At 39.3% G+C, this 17,755-nt stretch overlaps 1 protein-coding gene across 14 annotated transcripts in view; it reads right to left on the bottom strand.

Annotated features, from left to right (window-relative positions):
• Window positions 1-17,755, bottom strand: part of MYRIP (myosin VIIA and Rab interacting protein) — a 254,003-nt gene that overhangs the window by 129,753 nt on the left and 106,495 nt on the right. For all 14 annotated transcript variants that reach the window (XR_014580615.1, XM_083826509.1, XM_083826515.1 and 11 more), the window contains one exon: window positions 7,781-8,002. Coding sequence is in view for 13 of the 14 variants with exons in the window: in XM_083826509.1 (XP_083682635.1) it covers window positions 7,781-8,002 (222 nt within the window). In the remaining variant the exon portion in view is untranslated. The remainder of the gene's footprint in view (window positions 1-7,780; window positions 8,003-17,755) is intronic.

Genomic DNA, 17,755 nt, shown 5'->3' with positions numbered 1-17,755 from the left:
TGGCATTCCTTCCAGTGTATTGACTGCTCCACTCAGCTTGGTGTCATCTGCAAACTTGCTGAGGTGTCATTTATCAAACTTGTTGATAAAGACATCAACAAGGCAAACCCTTGAGGCACACCACTCATCACCAGACTCCACCTGGACATAGAGCCATTGACCACCACTCTCTGGGTGTGGCCTTCAAACCAATTCCTTATCCAACGAATGGTCCACCCTTCAAATCCATCTCTCTCCAATTTGGAGACCAGGATGTCACACGGGAACATGTCAAAGGCCTTACAGAAGTCCAGATAGATGACATCAGTTGGTCTTCCCTTGTGAACTGATGCAGTCACTCCATCACGGAAGGCCACCAGTTTGGTCAGGCATGATTTGCCTTTGATGAAGCCATGCTGGCTGTCTTGGATCACCTCCTTGTCTTGCATGTGCCTTGACATTGCTTCCAGGAAGGTCTGTTCCATGATCTTCCCAGGCACAGAGCTGAGGCTCAATGGTCTGTAGTTCCCTGAGTCCTCCTTTTAACTCTTTTCAGAAACAGGAGTAATGTGCTTGGGAGAATCCAAGCACTTACTTTCCTGTGCTACTGCAACACAGAAGGCAAAGTTTTTAACTAAGCTGACTGCAGCAAAATGTCTATAATAACAGTATGTTATAAATACTTAACATTTTACAGCCATAGCATTTAACTTTTCAACAACTGACCTCCAAGACCTCAGCATCATTAAATCCATTCTGCACATGGGGAAATTCGAGACATGCGAACTTCCCCAAGGTCACATGGCAATCAGGTGAGCAGCTAGAACTGGAATCTAGATCTCCTAAAAAACGGGTTAGTCCTCTGGGCACTCAGCTGCACACTCACTTCAGAGGTTACTCAAAGCTAGAAATGATCATCTAATTAGCATTTCTATTTAGACATTTTAATAGACCTCTCTTGTACTCTCTTCTCCAATTCCATTTTAGATACTTTTTTTCAAACTGAGTGCAGCATTGCAGTTGGCTGTGTGTTAAACAAGTACAGCTGTACACTGTATAGCAGAATTGAAATTGTTCACAGTGCATACTTTGGAAATAATTAAGACAGATCAGAATAGCATTAAAAAAAATAAAAAAATAAAACCAGTAGAGATCAGCCTGCCAAAGCAAACAGTTTGCACATTTTTCTCCCTCTCCCACCCAGCTAGGAAAAAACTAAATAAAGCAAAGACTTTTCCTGGCTCATGTGCAAAATCCAGGCTACTGCCCTTGCTCTTCAGGGATACTGTAAGCAAATGTGATGCTTTCACAAGTTTCTAGAGAGCTTATCAATCCTAAAGAATGGTAAACAGAAACAGCTGAAGAGTTGAGATATAAACCAGGGAGTTAATGGTGGGAAATGGAAGAGGAAGAAAATTGCAATAGAATGGCAGGCATTTTTGGAAGGAATTGCATCAATTTGTACAAGTACATGCAGCTGAGGAGCTGAGGAAAATAACTTTCACTGCTATTTACGTAAAATTAGTAAATCCCTTAGGTGGAATATGAATGGACTAAATTAGATGACTTCAAAAAAAAAAAAAAGAGAGACAACAAAACCCATATGGGTCCAGTGAAGACAACACGCACACGGCAGAGCTAAAACATCTTTTCTTTTCTTCCACACAGCAAGCAAACGTTCCTATCCAATTCTATCTTGGAAGGAAAAATGTACATTTCCTGCCATTTACGTGACAAAGTCACAGCTTCCAAATTCTGTAAAAGTTGTCTCAAATCTCAGACAGGAACCTCACACAACAGAAATATCCAGCTTTCATATAGGTATGCACAAAGCTGCAGTTGAGGTAGACTATCTAAAAGATACTTCAGCTTCCTTTTACCAGATGGTTTAGCCTGCTTGAAAACAAAACAAGATTGCTAAGCAGTGTTATACTTAATCAGCTTTCCACAACTAAGTCATGAAACCAACTGTTTTGTTACAGCTAAATGCATCAACAAACAAATACAAGGTTCAATTATTAACTAGGACTACTTCTTTTTCATAAATACCATCCCAAGGCTTTGCCAAATTTTGCTTTCGTTTGTGTGCATGTGTTTTTCTTTCCCCAAAGACACAGTAATTTATAATTCTAGCTGTAAAGTACCTTTGAAAGCTAAGCTTAGGCACACTTTTATTTCAAAAGTGTCACAGGAGTTCCTTACCATGAAACATCCTGCACATGCTTTGAACGCCCAGGCCAAAACTTCACAAAAATTTACTAGCCATTACCAATATACACAATCCTCAGCAATGGAGTGGAAGGGAAAAAGAGGAAAGCGAAACAGAGAGATGGAAGTTAGTGTTGCGCTCATCTGCTTTTCACTTGGCAGAGCCTGCCCATTCTCAGCTGCAGGGTGTTTTAGGTCATGGGACAGGGGAGCTGCTGCAGGCCCCAACATCATGGCTTCACGCAGCCCTGAAACTGGGAACAGTTCATGTTTGGTGTTAGTGTCAAGACAGGAAATAAACAGGAAATAAAGAAATATTATCATCCTCTCTTTACACAGATGAAAGAACTTCAGCCAGCAGTTCTTGCTAACAAACGCCAGAGATTAAATTTGTAGAAAATGTATGTGGTTTTGGTACCTCACATTAAGAGATGCCTTCCCATCCATAAAACTTCTCTAAAATGTCTTAGTGATTTCAACACATCACCTCAAAACAGGCAGCAGGGATACACAAGGCAAATACATATATGGATGACTGTAAGATAGGCCTCCACTACACAGTTAACTGTGTCTGGCCTGCGAGCTCAGGTACCAAGGTGAGCTTTGGCTGAATGTGAGCACTGCCAAGGGTGCCTTTACTGCATTCCTGCATCTGCATTTTAATGTATGTTCCCAAATTCTCTGCAGAAACTTCTCAGATGCTTTCCTTGTTAACTGTACCCAGCAGAAGAACAGGCCTTTTCTGGTAATTGCTGGAGGAGAATGAGAGCATGACAAACATCAGACAAGCTTCACATCATTGCTGCAAGTTGTCTCCAGACTGAACTTTAGCAGAGTTCCCCATCCAGCTCATCCACACAGAGCAGACAAAGTATTCCTGCAGAGACTGTAAAGAGTTTTACACTAAAACTTGCATCAGCTAAGCAGAGGAGATGTACTGTTTGAAAGGCTAAACTCACACTGACTCTACCATGTTTCCACAAAAATACACTGTTTTGCTGACATCACAGCACATTATATTAAATACATTCTCCAAACAAAACCATCTGAAATAGAGAAGTTTTATTTGGGACTGTTCCTGGGTGTGGCAAAGCTCCAGCCTATTTGAAGGGTGTTCTTCTGCCCATTGCTCCTTTTTTATATTAGTATTACTTCCAATACACGCTAGTCAGAGACAAATGTACTGGGCTCTGCAGGTAGGCTAGACCTTAATAAATTGTCCTCATTTCTTGCTGTACTGTACATTTTAAAAAGCGATCTAATCGATCTAATTCATTTTCATGGTCAGTAAGACAATTACATTTGCTACTAATGCTAATTGTTAGTCTAGTTAGAACCTTACCTTACCTTTCAACTGTGCTCTAAAATAATCTCAAAATAAAGTGTGGTAAAAAACACTCAAAAATAGCTCTGGATTGAGACTCTGAGAAGATAAATAATAGTGTCTTCCCCCCCCCCCCCCCCCTTTTTTTTTTTCTTAAAGCAGCAGTCAAATTATCATGAAAAGTTGGGTCAATATTGGAAGTATGAAAAACAAAACAAACAAAAAAAAATCTGTGCTGCAAGCAACCATAGTGACAATTTTTGAGACACATTTTGAGATGCTCAGACCACTACTTTGACTGCATGAAGTTCAAGTTTATGCAGCATCACTGCATTTTCCATTAGTCAACACCATTAAGGAGAAAAGGAGCAGTGCTTGGATCTCTGTGTCTTAATAACTGTCATTAGCAAAGGACCATCAGCAGCAAAGCAGCTTCTAAGAAGCAGAATGATGATGCTCTGCAGACCCCTGTATGTCCCCTATAATGCCCCCTTACTCAAAACGTGGTTCAAGGGAGCTAAGCAGAGGCCACCAGATGATGATCTCTCATCATCTGAGTGAGGTTTTTGAGAACAAATGAGAGAATCACACAGCAGATGGATGTGAAGGCATGAAAGGATTAGGTGCACACATTCTCACAAAGGCAGAGCTCTTCTAATAAGCAAATAAGTGACACCAGAAAAAGGAAACCTAGAATGCTAGAGAGTTATGAAAAAAATGTGGTGGACAGCCTTCAGATGTTTGTGTACCTTATTTTGGATAGACCTGTATAAGCCCCCCTCCTACAGTCTAGAAGTATTATGGGATTGGTGTAGAAAGCCTGCAAAAATATGCATTTTAATGGCTTACACTATATATTTTTTTATTTTGTTGTTGTTGTTGTTGTTGTTAGTGCAAGTGTTAAACTGGAAAGCAGGGTATCCCTTAGCAGGGTGCTGTGGAATATGACTCCTTATGGTTTGGAAAAGAAAGACAAGGAAAGACCTCCGTCTGAGGGCATCAGACAAATGGAAATAATGCCCTATTACTGATAAATGAGCAAAGAACCCCCTTGTCTGGCACCAAGTATTAATCCAGAGGGCAGAGCAACTGTGTCTGGAATCTACTTAGCCAAAAGCACTTACTAATATGTACAGACTGCTGCCCAAACACATCATCTTATGTGTGTCTAACTAGAAGACATTGTACAAAGCTTTTGAAGAACCAGAAATGCACTATACACAAATGGAAAACTTGACACCATACACAAATGGAAAACTTGACACCAATAGTATACAATTTTATCATAACATATTTAGAAATTAGAAAGATACACATGAGCAAAACAAACAAACAAACAAACAAAAAACAAAACACTAGAATGTTAATAAAGGCCTTCAGAGATAAATCTAAACCAGAATGCGTTAGCAGAAGGTGTTGCAGAACTGAAAAACTGGGAAAACGAAGAAAGGTTCTGCAGTTCCTCACAGCAACATTGCTAGAAAGCCATTTCCAAGTATTGAGATTCTATGCTGAGACAAATCTTGTAATACCTAAAAGATGCATCAAAAGAAGAGATGCGCTTTAAAGAGTAAAAACACTATTTTTGTTTCCCATTGGCTTGCAGATGAGCTTACTGCCTTTAGAAGAAGTGAAGACTATAACATTTTGGCCCCATTTTCTACAAATGTTGTATGTTTCAAATCCTGACCAGCATTATTTGCTCTCTGCTAAATGTAGATCTCTGCTTTGGAAGATGAAAACCAATTTCCACCGAACACATAGCTGCAGTAGGGTCATGCCTTGAGAGACTGACTAAACATACCAGATTTTCTTCAGTGTCAAGACTACCCCCTTGTAGAATTCTACCAGTAAACTATTTACAGCCTGCAGAAGTTGATGCGACTCTTTTAGAGAAAGCTTATAGAGAAAATGATGATCTAAAGGTAAGGACACAGCTCTCAGAAGTGTTTTAAATTCAAACCCAAGTGACACTTATGCAATGTATTGCTCTCCAAAACAAAACAAAACAAACAAAAATCATCCCCAAGTCTTTGGTCCTGGTTCCCAAATCATAAAGGAATTTTTAAGATTTTTTTTGCATGTACATATAGACACAAAGCAGCTTTCAATTCACCTAATTAGAGTTCCAAGCTCTAATGTACAAGGTTAACCATCTTTAAAAAAATAATTACTGCTAGGAATGCTTTATAGCCTTTTGTACAGTAAGAAACTGCTTCCAACATAAGAGAACCGTATGACATATTCCAAATAAAAGCTAGAAGTGAAACTCAGGGTATTCCAGCACTGCTCTAGAGTGGAACTGAAGAGCACAAGCAGGTCATTAAGGAAAATCCAAACTGAAAGTGTTCATGCTTTCCCAGTTCAACTAAGCCCTTTCTACATAGCAAAGAATTACAACATTAATTCTTACATAATTAAAGAAAAATGGAGGGGGGGGGGGGGGGGGGCGGAGAGAACAACCTGAAAGCACAGTCCTCTGAGATGTTTCTAGCTCAGTATCTAATAGTGTAGTAAGACATGCAGAGAAGTAGCAGCTAAACAAAGAGCCATGTTTACTACTAGTGTTAACTTATTACAGGAAAAAATAAAAGACATAATAAGAAGAGGACATCTGGAGCAATGGGAGGGCATAGTCCATGCTCCCTACTTCTAAGTCACTGAGAAAGAAAGGGACTGGAACTGACAACAAACTGTGGCATTTCCCCCCAGGTTTTTCCCTGGAAGAAATACTGAGTGGTAGTTCAAAACAATACCCCCTCAAATAAACAAAAAAAACAAAAACAAAAAACAACAACAAAAAAAAAAAAAACACCTCAGCAGCTTCCGGGGAATTCTCACCCCAGCTTCCCCTGCAGGGATGTGTAAGTCACATGGTCCAATAAACCAGGGCATAAAATTATTAGCATCAGTGTTATTTGATTTATTTACTGGAAAACAACTCAAGCGGAGTCCCACATTTCATAAATTAGGAAAATGTTTGTAAACGCATTACAATTGAGAGAAGTGGAGGAAAGAGGTGTCATGAAATGGTTAAATGGATAAAGCAGAATTGAACACTGGCTCTGCAGCTCTCTGTGCTGCTGGAAAAGAGACTCCTGTCATTCTTCTCTTGCCTTGACAGGGGTTTGTTGGAGTAGGTTTCCCTAAGGAAATGTCAGAGGAGGAGCAGATGCCCCTGGGGAATACATCCTCCTTTGGGCTCAAAGGCTGGCATTTGGAAACAGAGTCACTCACCTGGGATCCCTATGATCTTAAAGCCCTGTGCAAAAGGGCACACACTTCATTCACAGATATGATGTGAAAACTTAAGATTCAAGTGGGTGTTGATCAGAAGCAAGCAGGAAAAATGAGTGGCTGGTAAGCACAGAAATACTGTACAACACTGGAAAAGGACACAGCTCTTGTCTTGATCCTCCAGCCATCTCTGTCATATTTGCTCAGCTGTTTTACTCACCAATGTTCAAAATTAAACTATGAGGAACTGATCAAATTCATCTATGCTTCTCATCCAAGTAAAGAAGTCAGAGATGATACTATGCTACTGCAACTGAGGCTGCTTTTGGTACCTGGCCTACAATGCAGATAAGAAGGTCTATCAGAGTCATCCTCCAGGGAGTGGTCCATTTCCCACTGTTATGTTTGCTTGGATTAGCTTTGGTTTTCTGGTGCTGTCTTTAAATGTGTTGGCTATATTATCCTCAAAAGGGTGAAACAAGTAAACCACTGATACCATCTATAAACAGAGGCCTGACAGCATATTCTTAACAAATGTTAAGAATTATAACAGGTTGCACTGCTGTTTTGTACAGTTATTTGCCAAAGTAAACCCAAAGCATCCCTACCAATAAGCCAGCATTTGGAAAAGCACTCCAAAAGTCATTCACAGATGGATGATCTAGTCACTAATATTCTTTCCATGCCCCACCTATCAACGGGATTTGCTGAAAAATGATTAACTACACTCAGGTTAGGTTAGTTACCTAGACATTCACGATCACAGCCATGTACAAACTAAGTCCAACTAGTGCTTGCTGATTCATCAGATCAACTAAACAAACCTGGGAAATGCAACAGGTTCTTAGAACATTCTTAGAACAAATTAACCCCTAGAAAAACAGGTACATCATGGCTCAGGAACAAATCAACCCCATCATAAACAGGTACTTCGTGTCCCATCCTGCTAGTCTTAACTACTGACAAATACAGGGAAAAGAGTAGGTCAGGCCACAGCTGCTTTATACAGGCTGTTGAACAATAGGTGCCTACCTTGCTTGCTGGCAGACACTGCAAATCCAAGCCTTCTCCTTCTTCTGGTAAGAGCTGCAGCTCTTGCAGATGTTGTACTTGCAATCTTGGCACTGTCGCTTGCTGTTGATAAGAAAGGTGAAAGGGGAACAGCAGCGAATACAGCAGTGCTCATTGAACTTCTGCTGCTTGGAAAGGATGTTGCACTTGTTACCCTCTTCATCCAACTTCTGCTTCATTTCACTGGAACAAAAACCAAAAGAACAAATATAAATCTCTTTGCCTTTTTCCTCTTTCAATATTTTCATGTGATACTGTTTAAATAACTTTTGCAGGTGTAAAACAAATGTCAGAAATGCATATTCTAAATCCAGAACTGAGAAGCAAAAGCTCCTACATTCTCTGGCGTCACATGTGGCTGGTCCATGTAAACTCTGCTCTGTCAGAGCAAACAATCTCCGTTCACACAGCTCCAGTAACACTCTGCAAAACCAGACTACTACTCTACCTACTCCAGCTGTACAAAGCCCTTGTGACATCTGAGAATTCATGTCTGCTTTCAGAGCACTTCGCAAATCAAAAACCAGGCTATGAAAGTCAAAAGACTTGGTGTACAGTAATTAAAAGAAAAAATACTTTGTTCAATAGTTTTGAAAACAAAAGTGCTAAGTTTTCTGTGTTCTAATTCATGGAGTCATATTATTTATAATAGCTCAGTCAAGGAAGTTAATCGCATATTTCTTTCCAGAGTGTTTTGTTTGTTTTTTTTTTTAAACTAAATTAGGACCAATACTGAGCCAACTGCCAACTGTTTGTGAAAAGATTTTCAGACCTCTATTGCAGACCTCTAGAGTTTTCTGTATTCCAGCAAAAGAGCTCATTTATTAAAAAAAAAAAAAAAGAAAAGAAAAAAAAGGAAAAGAAAAAGAAAAAATGAGAAAAAAAAGAGAGAAAAAAAGGAAAAAAAAAGAGAAAAAAGAAAAAAAGATTTTGTGTGGCATTTATTAATTTGCTATCTCCCATTTTATAGTGCTTTTGATATTTTCCAAATGAAGCAATATAATACACGATATGAGTAATGAAAAACAGTCAGAATGAACAGTTGTGTGAGTGGACAGTTTCTGGCATCTACGACTAGTATCTGTATTAAAAGAAAAGAGCATTCATGAAAAACATGCTAGCAAAAGCCTAGAACAACAGTGCAACTATAAATATATTCATTTTTTTCTGTTTTTCAGAGTTAGTAGTAGCTAACTTACTATTTCTAAGCACTGATTAGAACCACTTATAAGACTAGAGTAACACAAAATTCTAAAAAAAACACCAAAATCTAGAGGTACCATAAGAGGTGGATTAAGCTGCAGGAAGACAGTCGTGACACGGTGACTTGTATTTAAATTTATGCTTAAATATCTTGGTACAGGAAAAAAAAAAAAAAAGAAGAAGAAGAAGAAGAATACTCTTATTGCATACTTATTCAGAAACTCAACCAAGATAATCTATAAGCATCATTATGAGCCAAGCCTGGAATGTTAAAAAGACTCACTTTACTAGGCTATACATCTTCTAATTTGCCATTTCTGTCACAGAGTAACAATTTAAAATAAAAACAGCCTGTTTATTAAAGTCTGACAGGTCAATTCTAAACCTCAAGTCTAAAAGGCAATTACAGTAGTGATCTAAAGCATGTCATTTCTGAACTTGCATGTATGTCATATTTAACCATATTCCAGATACAGGTTTTATGAATTTAAAACTTTAGAACAATGTATTTTTCTGTTGTTTGTCCCCAGTACAAAGGTTTGGCCCACCTGCTTGAACTTGAATAAACATTCTTCAGAGTTTCAAGTAAATAATCTTTATGACTTCTGTTCAGATTGTAAAACCTTCTAAAAAGCTGTAAAACTTTTCTTGCTTCCCCTCTAGAGGCCTTGCTGTGATTACATACTCAAGGGTTGAGGGGAGGTAGAGCTGTAACCATTAAATGCAAAGTTAAGAGCAATGTACATTGGCAACTCACCACACATATTGTGAAGTTTAAAACAAGCTGGAGGGAAGACTAGGATATGATTGAGAAACAGGTTAAAACAAAACAAAACAAAAAATCTAGGATGATCAAACTCCAGGCCTCTCCTTTGGGAGCTGCTCTGGAAGGAGTTCATGAAACAGCAATGCTGAAGGCCCCAGTCAGCTTTATTAAAATATAAAACTACAAAAACCCACCTGCTTTCCATATAACAAGGGAAAAAATTACCTGCAGAAACCTGGTAGCAGTCCTTTAAAAAGGATGAAACGTATCAGCTACAACACAGGATGTCAAGCTCCAGGACAGAGTCCTGGCACAATTTTGCTACCAGGCTCCCCGAAACCTGTTCCTCTGCTCCTCTCTGAGGGAGCATCTCCAACTGACGGGATGCAGCCAGCTGACACTCACCTCACACCAGCCTCTGTTTCAAACTGGCACACTACAAAAGGCCAAGTCCAGCTGGTGGGGTTCCCATACCCCCTGTAGCTTCCTCAGGTGATGGACAAATATAATTGTAGACCTGCCAGCTGTGTATCAGATGCTCCTTTAATCTGTGCAGAACCTGATGGTCCCTTACTCCTTGGCTACCATGAGAAGTCACAGGCTGATTGCTGAAACTTCTCTCCCATTCACACCTTTTGAACTTGATGTTCAAGGTCCAAGAATGTTATTACTGAAAGGGAGTCCCCACCTCTGCTCTTGCTTCCTCACTTTTTTTCCCCCCCCCTAGAAGTGGACAACCAGGTGAGTGCAATGCCACTAAATTTAGGGAAAACACTAACTGGAATTTTTATAGCCCCTCTCCAACATCTGCCCTGGAGTTAACTAGCCGGAGATGCCAAGGAGAACTCCTCAGCATTTCATCACTTCCACAGTCTCTATGCCATGAAGTGTATTGTGCAAACCGTGGTAAAGCTATATACTGACAGGGTCATATATTTTTTCTCCTGCTATATACAGTAAGAACCAAATTCCTCCAGCAGGCATATGCCTCCCTCATTATTTACTCTCTATGGATTCAGCACTCATTTATTTTAGCTGCCTCCTTCTCAGGTAGTTTATTCTTCTCCATCAGGATGGGCATCTAACACAAATCCCTTGTTAGAGGCAGTGCTACACCATCGCTACAGACATTTTATTTCTCCTTACATCTTTACTAAATTGTCCCCGAGGAAACTCTATTTGCCTGTCTTTCAAAAAGTAGAGCACAGGATTGTACTGGGTACCTTTGGAGGAAATGCCAAGTTATGCCATAATCTTAGAAAGTGTCTTTTTTCTAGGCTCCTATCAACACAAGTCACAATTGCGCCTTGTGGTATATTTAACACATAGTATGTCTATTAGTATTCTACACATTATTAGTGCTGTCAAAAAAAAACAAAACAAAAAAAAACAACAACATCAAAAACATGTTAGTACATGTGCAAACATACTGCTTGCAGCTGGGGACCCTTCGAAGAACACACAGCCCTTTAATCTACACAGGGATATCGATCCACCAGCAGTAATTGAGTTTCAGAGAGGATTAGACAGCAGGGAGTGTACCAGAGGAAAAAAAAAAAAAAAGTAACATTAAAAATCCCTCAAAACCAGAAAAACACAAAGCTTTGGCAGGTTGGGGGAAACACCTCAGCATTCAAGTGCTAAGAGGCTCATAAACTGTTATGAGTAAACTACTTCTTGTATCAAAAATTAAGACAAATATTTCACAGTCCAATTACTGCAGCTGTAGTTGTATTCTATGTGCTATCTCACAAGCATTTCTTCAGGTTCTTTTTTTCCCTTGAGTTACTCATTTCTACAAAAATAGCCTCAAATCTTTCTTTGTAGTTTTTCTTGGCCTCTCTTTTCAAAACTAAGAGCTTGATGGTGCTGCCTATGTATAAACTGATGATATTGTCCCATTAAATTGTTTTAAATTGTTGTCCAAACCTTGCCTTTGCCACTTAATTCAAAAGGCCTGCAATGACAGCATTGCCTTCAAAAATCAATGTTAAAGATTCAGTGACTACTGTGCATTCAAACTGAATATCACTGGGTAAAGGAACAGTGCTGACTTTTCTCTTATTTAAGTGGTTATAAAGCGGGAATGAATATTGCAGGGGTGATGTGCACACTGGAAAAAGTGAAAGCAGCTTCCATGCACATAGGGAGATGAGGGAATTGGGCTGAACGGATAAGATTTTTTAAAAGCATCCAGAACTGATGTAGCAATGTTCTGCCTAAAATCAATAATAATTTTTAATATTGACTGACAGCAAGCCTGCTATGAAAGCCACTATGTCCGGAGCACTCACCATGTGGCTACCGTCAGTGTGAACACCATCAAGAAAATAACAACGGAATTAGACACATGAAAAGTGAGCCGAGTAGCATGCAACTTTAATACCATCAGCAGTCTGATCAGATAACGATGTATTAGGAGCTTACAATAACTTTTTATATTTAGTTAAGGTTAAGTGAGGTACAAGAATAAAAACCTATTTCAGTATTTCATTATTATTATTATTTTGAACAAGGTTTTGCAACAAGCATGTAGAGGCTAAATGGACTCTGTATTACCCTAGCAACATACACACCTGCCTAGACTGATGCTGAACAAATTATCACTGAAAGAAAAATGTATATTTCACCTTTAACGAATAAAGTTATCCTTCTACAGTCTGGGATAGCATTGTGAAAAATAATCAGCTACCTATATGAAAAAGTATCATGGATTCCGATGACAATCTCTTTCTAAAAAGAAAGAAATCCACAACTGTGGTGATAATTTTTGTTTGTTTGTTTTTGTTTTGTTTTGCATTTGCTAGCAGTTCTGATAATGGGAAACGAGTTGCTTTAACACCTTTGTATCTCTTATTAAATACCATAAAATAAATGTTGTGAATAACAAGCTGTGAAAGCTGTATGCTAGTCACAGTTGAACAAGTTCCACCGCTGATAGAACCAGAAAAATGCCAACATGCTTGACACTTAGCCTTGTCTTAAAAACGTGTATCAGACAATGAACTTGCTACATAGAGAACAGAGTCAATCAGCACCAAGTTCAGATGTAGCTCACTTGCTGCAGACTGATACCTTGCTTCTTGTATCAGGCTCTATTCTAATCTGTTAACAATTTTATTACTTCAGGACATGACGGATTTGTCCTCTGTTAATCTATAGATACTGTACTAGGGGCTCTTAAGGAAGATTTCCTTTTCTGTTGCTGACAAGTGCTGTCAATCAGTGTCTATCATCAATGGGAAATGACTTGACATATCAGAGTGTAGTTAAATGAAATAAATAAAATGGTATTTTTAAAAATTTTTCTCACCCTGTAAACTTGTAAATCATCAAGAGATTGTATTTAACCCCATTTTCTTTTCTAACATTAGATATCACAGGAGCACAGACTGTGTACTTCATTTAACTGTTCGACGTTGAAATCTGGGTGCAAGGGGAGCAGAGAGGGAGAAGCAGGTCTGAAAATTCAGAGTAGATGTTCTGGGGAGCTCTGATGATATCAGGTATCTCTGTTTGAAAGCTGAAATTATCTTTTCCAAGAAGCAGTGCTGTGAGTACAGACCACTTTGCCCTCCTGTTCTAATACTGCCACATGGAACACGTGGAAATAAATCTGTGTTTCAACACTTTTTCCTCACTTTTCTTTCTATTTTGCCCTCCTAGCTCAGTTAAGAGACCACTTTGCAGGCAGGTGGGGTGTTCTGAGGTGAAATGCTTCATTAGTATTTGGGACAAGCACTTCTTCTGCAGGTTCAGGACCTTCAGGTTAAATCCTGGGTTTATATTATATCCATACCAATGCTTACCACTGGGCAGTGTGAATGTTAAAAGTTAGCACAGATCCAAAGAGCAACTGGAAAAAATAATAGAAGAAAAATGTGTCCTGAGTTAATATATACAGAGATACCTTCTCTGGATTAGAAAAATCCTGGTATGCAGAGTCCTAGAGTATTCAGAGAAGCAGTACTATATGTTTGGTAGTCTATTAGCCTTTGGCTTTATCTTCTATTAATTACCCATTAGGCAGTTGTAGACTGCAGGTAGATTCTCCCTTAGTCTTCATAACACTGAAGAAACACAGCTCCCTCAGCCTTTTGGTGCATGTCATATGTTCCAGTCCCTAACCATCTCTGTGGTTGTGGTGGTGAGGCTTATGCTCCAGTTTGGCAATGCGTTACTTGTACTGGGAGACCTAACGCTGTACACACTACTCCAGATACAGACTCACAAGTACTGAAAAAAGCAGAATGATCACTTGCCTCAACCCACTGACCACACTTTCACCGCTACAAGGACTAACTGCTTTAAATTCACTGTCCGTCAGGAATCAAAAGGTTCCCTTCAGCAGAGCTGATCACTGGACAGTCAGGCCCAAACCCATTCTGCTGCAAGGGCTTGTCCCATCCAAAATGCAGGATTGGTATTGGTTTTTCAGTAAGTTCCCAGCAACCCATTTCTCTTGAGATGGACCTTGAAAGGCTGGAGTAGCCCCATCTACCAGTACGTCAACCCTTCCAACCAACTCTGTGTTATCTGTGGACCTGAAGAAAGTGGACTGCATCTCAAAGCCCAGAACATTAATGGAGGCATTAAACCAAATTAATACCACTATCAATCCCGAAGAAGTAATGCTTGTAACCAGTTAGGCACTGACCACTACTATCTGAGCTTACTCATCCAGCCAGTTTTCATCTAGTTTATTTCTCCTTTGTATATAATATTCCCCCCAATCTGACTACCAATCTTTACACTTTAATATTTTATTATTTTGTGACACCTTTCTGTTAGATTACAAACATGTAACACTACATTGTACTTCCCCATGAAAAATCCCAACAACCTAGCAAAACTCTATTAGAGTTTTACCACCTTTCTCAAATTCCTACCCTTTTTTATAGTTCCCACATTTTATAGTGACTCATATTTATATAAACATTTACTACATTCCCATCTATCTCATTTCCTCTCAATAAATGTCATTTTGCTTTCCCTAAAAGCGTATTTCTCACTGCCTATGTGGTGTCCTTCTATAACTAGAATGTCAATGTTTCTTGCAATATGTCAATGTTTCTTGCATATTTTAGGTAATTATGGTAGAATTTTAGAAATGTAAAACATATCCATAAATATCAAGAAGTCTACAGAATTGCACTCAATCAACAGCACAAACTACTTTTGGGAAGCAGTTATTGATTTGTCCTGTTAAACTCCACAGTCTAGCAGCTATCTATTCTCTACCATCCATTAAGGGTTAACCTACATATTAAGCAGTCCAAGTGTCTAAAAGCCTCTCAAATACATTATTTCTACATCAGTCACTGCCTCTATTTACCATTTCACAGGTCAGGATAGTGCATTTTGTCAAATATCTGATCTTGATTTTTTTTCTCCTTGTTGCAATTGAGTGGGAAAAAAATAATTTAATAGAGTTAATTCCTGGGTACATCTAATTTTAAAGGGACAAAAACTGAATTTCTGACCACATTGACCAACTTCCTCCTTCTCCAAGTATTTCGTTGTGTATTCATGACCAGCAAAAGAAAGTAAATATTAAAACAAATACTTTACAGCAGTAGCATTTATCTACACTCCTCCCTGCCCTTTGTCACGCTGCGCCTCTTGCCTGTCTCTCTCACTAGGAAATTTCATGTTTGTCCTGTCAGGTCCTGACTTGCAGTAGAAAGTTATCTGAGGTTAATGACCTTCATTTATCCCATTTGGTTGTACCTGAACAATAAATACCGACTAGCATTCTTAAGACTGAAGTATTGTTCAGTGTAAACAGAACAAAGAAAAACTAGTGAAAATATTAAAATGTACACACTTTTCCATCACACGTGTGATACCTTCTCTGCATCTCTAGTGGCATCTGTGAGTCTACCTTTGATAGGCATCCATATTTAAGCCTGTATCAACTTGTACAATTTTCTTTAAGAACAGAAAGGCCCCTACTACATTAAACAGTTCTTCTTCCAGTGCTCCTTTCACAGTGTAATCCAGTTTGACCTTACAAAATCTGATTCATAGCCTGGCTAGTGTACAGTGGGAGAGTAACTCATACATCTCTGAAAAACTCAGAGTATTCACCATGAGTAATCATTCCTTCTTCCTGGTGGGATTTCAAACAACACAGACCTGCTAACATTTGTGCTAGAATAAGTGTTGTTGCTGAGTTAATATTATTTACTTCTCTTTGCATCAGAAAATGAAGGGAGTTTTCCTTGACCCTTCCCAAGGAATGCGCAGCAGAATAAACAAGGCTGTGTAGCAGAATAAGCAGCAGAGCTTGCTACGGAAGCAGGCTTTACAGTGTAAGAAATGACAACATCAGAGAGCTGTGTGTGTGGTGTTAGAAAACAACACAAAGACCACTTCACATGCAGATGAGATGAGTAATGCTTCGTATGTGGGGGTCTTCTGCCTCAAGAGGCTGGTGATCAAATCTGCCCATCATGACTGCTGCCTTCTCCTGAGAGCACCACCGGCCACTCCAGAACCCCAGTGGGATGGGAGCCGGGAGAGACATTTTCTCTGCCAGCACTGGGAAGCACATAATGCAACACAGGCAAATCCACTCAGTTTCACCCACAGAAAACTCTATGAGTATTTTTGCACTTCCTGCAAGAGCCACAGAAGCTGTACTATGCAACAAGAAGAAAGCAGGTGTTACCAAATGCTCCAGGCCATTCAGACAGCAGGCATTTGCTTTAGGTGAAACTCCTATGCAGCTCTAGGAAGCACACCAGGCTCATACTAAGTAAGGTGACAAAGAAAGAAGAAAGAAAAGCCTCAAAGCAAGAGGCCCTGCCAACTTGGTCTGAGTGAACTGTTCGCTGAATTGCAAGCCATTGCAATTGTGAATTGCAACCCAGTATTTTCAACAGGTCTGCATGTGCATAGCTCCTAAAGTCCATTTCCCTAGTCCAGATCCTGTTCATACCGCCCAAACTCCTAAAGTATAGTAAATAATGTTCTTGGATATTCTACATAGGCTCTGCAATTTAAATATATATTTTTTAGTAAATTTATTCCTATAAATAATGATTTTCTTGAGTATAGGAATTGCCTGCAACAGCCATGTGGGGTTTTATTTGTTTTAAAGACCAAGACTTGCAAGTTTAAATTTACCATATACTTCTATTGTACACAAGACAGTACTTTGGCAGACAAAAGGATCTGTTGTCACAGAATACAACTTATGTTTAACATAAATTACCCCAGTGTGTTTTACAGTAGCAATATTAACACCTTATACAAGCAATAGTGTGTCCCTTGTAATGGGTAAAGCCTTGTTTGTTCATTAAATATTGCTGATGGGAGGGTTTTCAATGGTTAACTGCTTATACCCCCAATATCCTGTTGAAGGAAAAAAACAAGTATAGGAATTTCCTGTTAAGTTAACAATTGCAGAAGAAACCAGCTCCAAAAAAGGGCAAAATGGCATTCCCCCTCGCATGAGAACACACATAGCAGCAGCAAAGTCACGACCCCAACACAGAGGAAGGCAACGATCTTCATCCCCACGACCACCAGAGGACTGACGAAGACCCCCTAGCAACAGGCCTCGGAGTCGTAAGAAGACACCAGGATGTGCCACTAAACCCGGAACTACTAGGCTATAAATCGAGACTCTGGCGGGCTTAGGTGTGTGCCGTTGGCGGAGCAGGAGACTCCCCGGCCGCCCAGCGCTGTTTTACTTATCGCTGCTTGCTGAATTGCTCAAATAAATAGAAATTCAATCTACCTTACCCACGATGTGTCGGGGATGTTTTCTACCAAAACTAATTTATAACATCCCTTATGACAAAACAAAAAAATCTCTGCAGAGGGGCAGGAAAATATCTACAGCACCCCCACCTCACCATTCAAACACACATTTAAGGTAGTCCTTTAAAAAAACATAGCTATTGCTATAGTAACAGCAGTATTTACCCAAAGACCCAATCTTCATTCAACCCCATTAC

Source organism: Anser anser (assembly GCF_964211835.1).
Source record: "Anser anser genome assembly, chromosome: 2".
NCBI lineage: Eukaryota > Metazoa > Chordata > Aves > Anseriformes > Anatidae > Anser > Anser anser.
The sequence above is the reverse complement of the archived record's forward strand: the minus strand, read 5'-3'. Positions and strand labels throughout refer to the sequence as shown.